This window comes from Cryptomeria japonica, unplaced genomic scaffold (assembly GCF_030272615.1).
Source record: "Cryptomeria japonica unplaced genomic scaffold, Sugi_1.0 HiC_scaffold_181, whole genome shotgun sequence".
Taxonomy (NCBI): domain Eukaryota; kingdom Viridiplantae; phylum Streptophyta; class Pinopsida; order Cupressales; family Cupressaceae; genus Cryptomeria; species Cryptomeria japonica.
Genome location: NW_026729003.1, coordinates 302,603 through 306,000, shown reverse-complemented (window position 1 = coordinate 306,000; position 3,398 = coordinate 302,603). Strand labels below are relative to the sequence as shown.

The 3,398-nt window shown below is 32.0% G+C and overlaps 1 protein-coding gene across 1 annotated transcript; it reads right to left on the bottom strand.

Annotated features, from left to right (window-relative positions):
* Positions 1 to 956: 956 nt before the first annotated feature.
* Positions 957 to 1,934, bottom strand: LOC131867728 (F-box/kelch-repeat protein SKIP20-like). The gene has a single exon (XM_059215535.1). It carries the CDS (start codon positions 1,932 to 1,934, stop codon positions 957 to 959), a length of 978 nt encoding a protein of 325 aa, XP_059071518.1.
* Positions 1,935 to 3,398: the final 1,464 nt, after the last annotated feature.

Genomic DNA, 3,398 nt, shown 5'->3' with positions numbered 1-3,398 from the left:
ACATGTCGTCACCCACCACACTCAAGAAACTAAGAAGTATGCAAGGGAGACTATAATCCATAAGATGCTTCATTGCACAATTGGAAAACAAGTGTCAACCATTTCAACATCTTTTGAAGAAAGGTGTCACGTTCAAATGGACAGAACAATACCAAAAGGCATTTCAAACACTAAAAAAATTTAAAGTCCAATTAGCCCTACTATATATTTATTGAAAGAGGATAAATAGTCAAAAGAGAATTTCAAGTTAAAGAGTTATCAAAGATACATTTTTTAGGAGATTATGAGCTATTGTGGTTGAGGTGGTTAATAAAAAGTCATATTATATTTTATTAAAGGAAAACCATTTTTTTAATTATTTTATTTTCTAAATATCAAAATGGTTAGAAAACAACACAAATCTTAGATAATGATGAACTCCAACCATGAGTGATAATAGTAAAAGAGGTTGAACCAAAGTCCATAATGATGATAACTCTAAATCATGTCTTCAACTAAAGCTCATCCAACAATGGTTTCAAACATAATATCACGAGATTAAATTTTTATTCATTCTATCATTAAGGTACACTTCTCTTGCTTTTAATAAAATCACACTTTCATCGTCAACAAATAATTAAATTCTCTCAACTTGCAATGTGTTGAAATATCAATTAAGTATTTTGAATTTTCATCTCAAATTTATAATTATGTTTGTCACTATTTTGTAATAGATTACAGGTCGTATGATTTATGCTATAAATGTAAAACACAACTTATATGACAATAGGGCCAATCATATGTTTTAAATGATCTTAGAAATATATTAAATGTTTATCATGACAATAGATACATACAAATTTTCAGATACATATGTTTTAAATATCATAGCAGAAAACTAATTGTTTGATTCAAATAAATAGATATCTGAAGTCTATTTTGAGGAAACATATGTTTGATACGATTTTAGAAATATATTAAATTTCAATGGTGGCAATAGATTGAACCATCCCTTCCAGAAAACTATTGGGTTGGTCAACAGAAATCCACCTCTCAGAGAAAGGTGCTCCAGGTTTATACATATACAGTTTACAAATATAGATATCAGGATTACGAAAAATTCCACAAAATAATATTCGATCACACGACACTGTGGCACAAACATTTAAAACAGGGTGGTGTTGAGGGAGAGTTTCCAATTGCCTCCATAAATTTCCTTCCCAATCATATTGCTCTATTCCTTTACTTGTAAATGCAATTAGTCGTTGAAAGGCATACATAACATCGAGGCAAGAATTAGGAATAGACATATTTATTGTTGTCCATGCTCTTGTGGTGGGATCAAATCTTTGACATCTATTAATATCAATGACATAAAACATTCCTTCAATAAAAACACCCCTACAGCTGTACATTCCCTGGTGCATCTTAGGAAGAAGCTCCCACTTGTCTTCATCTACTTTATAAACTGCTGCGTCACGAAGTTCATTGAGACCATTATCATTTCCTCCTGCAATGTAAATCGATCCATCAGGTGAGGCACAACATGCAAACTCTAGGTTTGCAGGTCTGGGGGTGGGAAATTCAGCACCATGCTTCCATATACTAGGTAAAAAATCATATATCAAAAACAATGGAGTTAAATGGCGTGACTGGCCCAGCACAACAATCTTATGATTCACATTTATAATCTTATGAACGATTGCGTTTGTGGGAGGGAGCAGTTTACGTGATCGATCAGTAGGATCGTATATAGATATGCTAATATGATCCTCGAGAAAACATATATATTTCTTAGTCAGCCCAAACTTAATTCTATCCTGATAAAACTGAAAACTTTCCAACATTTCTTTGGCAGGTTCCAACAGCTGCTTAATTTTTGAGTGACATATGTATGGCACTCTTAATAAGATGTCTCGAAATATTTGCTCAGGGAGTTCCCGCAAAAAATCCATTATCAACTTTTTCTTCTTAAGGATATGAAGCTTTAGAGTGTGTACAAATTCGACGAATTATACCGTGTTGTTGGATCTGTAGACGTTGCTTTATACCTGCAAACGCTTCTCCAGATTTAAAGGTCACCACGTTTGGGGATTCCTTATAATAGAGACTAAATTAACCGTAAAATATTTATGTAATTTATATATATATTTCACATATAAACGAAATATTTCTATTGTTTACGAACTACTTAGAATAAAACCGAGGTGGTTAATCTATGCTACCATTTTAGACCTCCATTGAGACAATTACTGCATATTTTAATTACAATATTAGTCTTCATGATGGGCAATATACATATATATTAGACCCTTGGAAAACTTCCCCAGAAAATCTCTCCAGAATAATTATTCTATTGGCAGGTTGGTAATCTTTTAACTTTCTTCTCAGTTTGGGTTTCTTTTGGTTTGTGCGTCCAGTCACTTTATTTTACATTAATTAATTGTGCATTGTAATTATATATATAGTGATTTTGAAATCATTTTCACCAATAGCTTTTTCCTGACTGATGTTACAGCTGCAATTTAAATGAGATCCCTGTACCTTATAACTTCCATTATATGTTCAGGAATTACAAAGCTCCCTACATAGATACAGATATTTGTGAAATAACAGTAAACAGACGTAAGAGGGGAACACGAAATATTTAGTATTTCATGTTAAGTTGATCGAGTCATGGTAGTATCAGCATGAGTGATTTCAGAGAAATTTTTAGTATTTCATGAAATATGAAATTATGAACATTTGTTATATGAAATTAGTGTTAAATGAATTATTCATGCTATGAAAGAATGGTCCATCTGAACCAATACTCAAGAAGGAAATAGTCTATTGTTCAACAGTTTACTGAGTTTGGAATAAAGTTGAACTTTGAGTTTTTGAATTTATATTTGAGAGTGAAGTTCTTAGAACACCAATTCAACATAAATTTAATTTTCTACTACATTCTGTGCAAAATATTAAAGTTTCTTATGCCCTAGATAGGGCATAGGTAGATAAGATAGCAAAACTTTTACTTAATAACTAAAGTATCAAATAATTAAAGTTCTTTCTTCTTGGCACAAATATTTTCTAAGCATAAAAAAACTTCATAACATTAGAAGACAAGGGCTGCAAGCAGCGAAGTTCCTGCCACTCTTTGCATTTGTTTCTGCTGCACAAACTTTTTATGCACCAATAAAATCTCTGGGAGGCAATGCATGTGATAAAGCTTTTTCACACTTTCCAAATGCATGTTTCTTTCATCTGTTTCATTCAAAAAAAATTGTGTAAAGATTTAGTAGTTTGAATAATAAAAATCATCAGACACAACAGAAGACCAATAGTTAATAACCTAATACACAGAAGTAAGCTAGAGAGCATCCCAACGATTGGCTTCCACATCAAACAATGCCCTAAGTATAGGCCAAAGTTAGGCC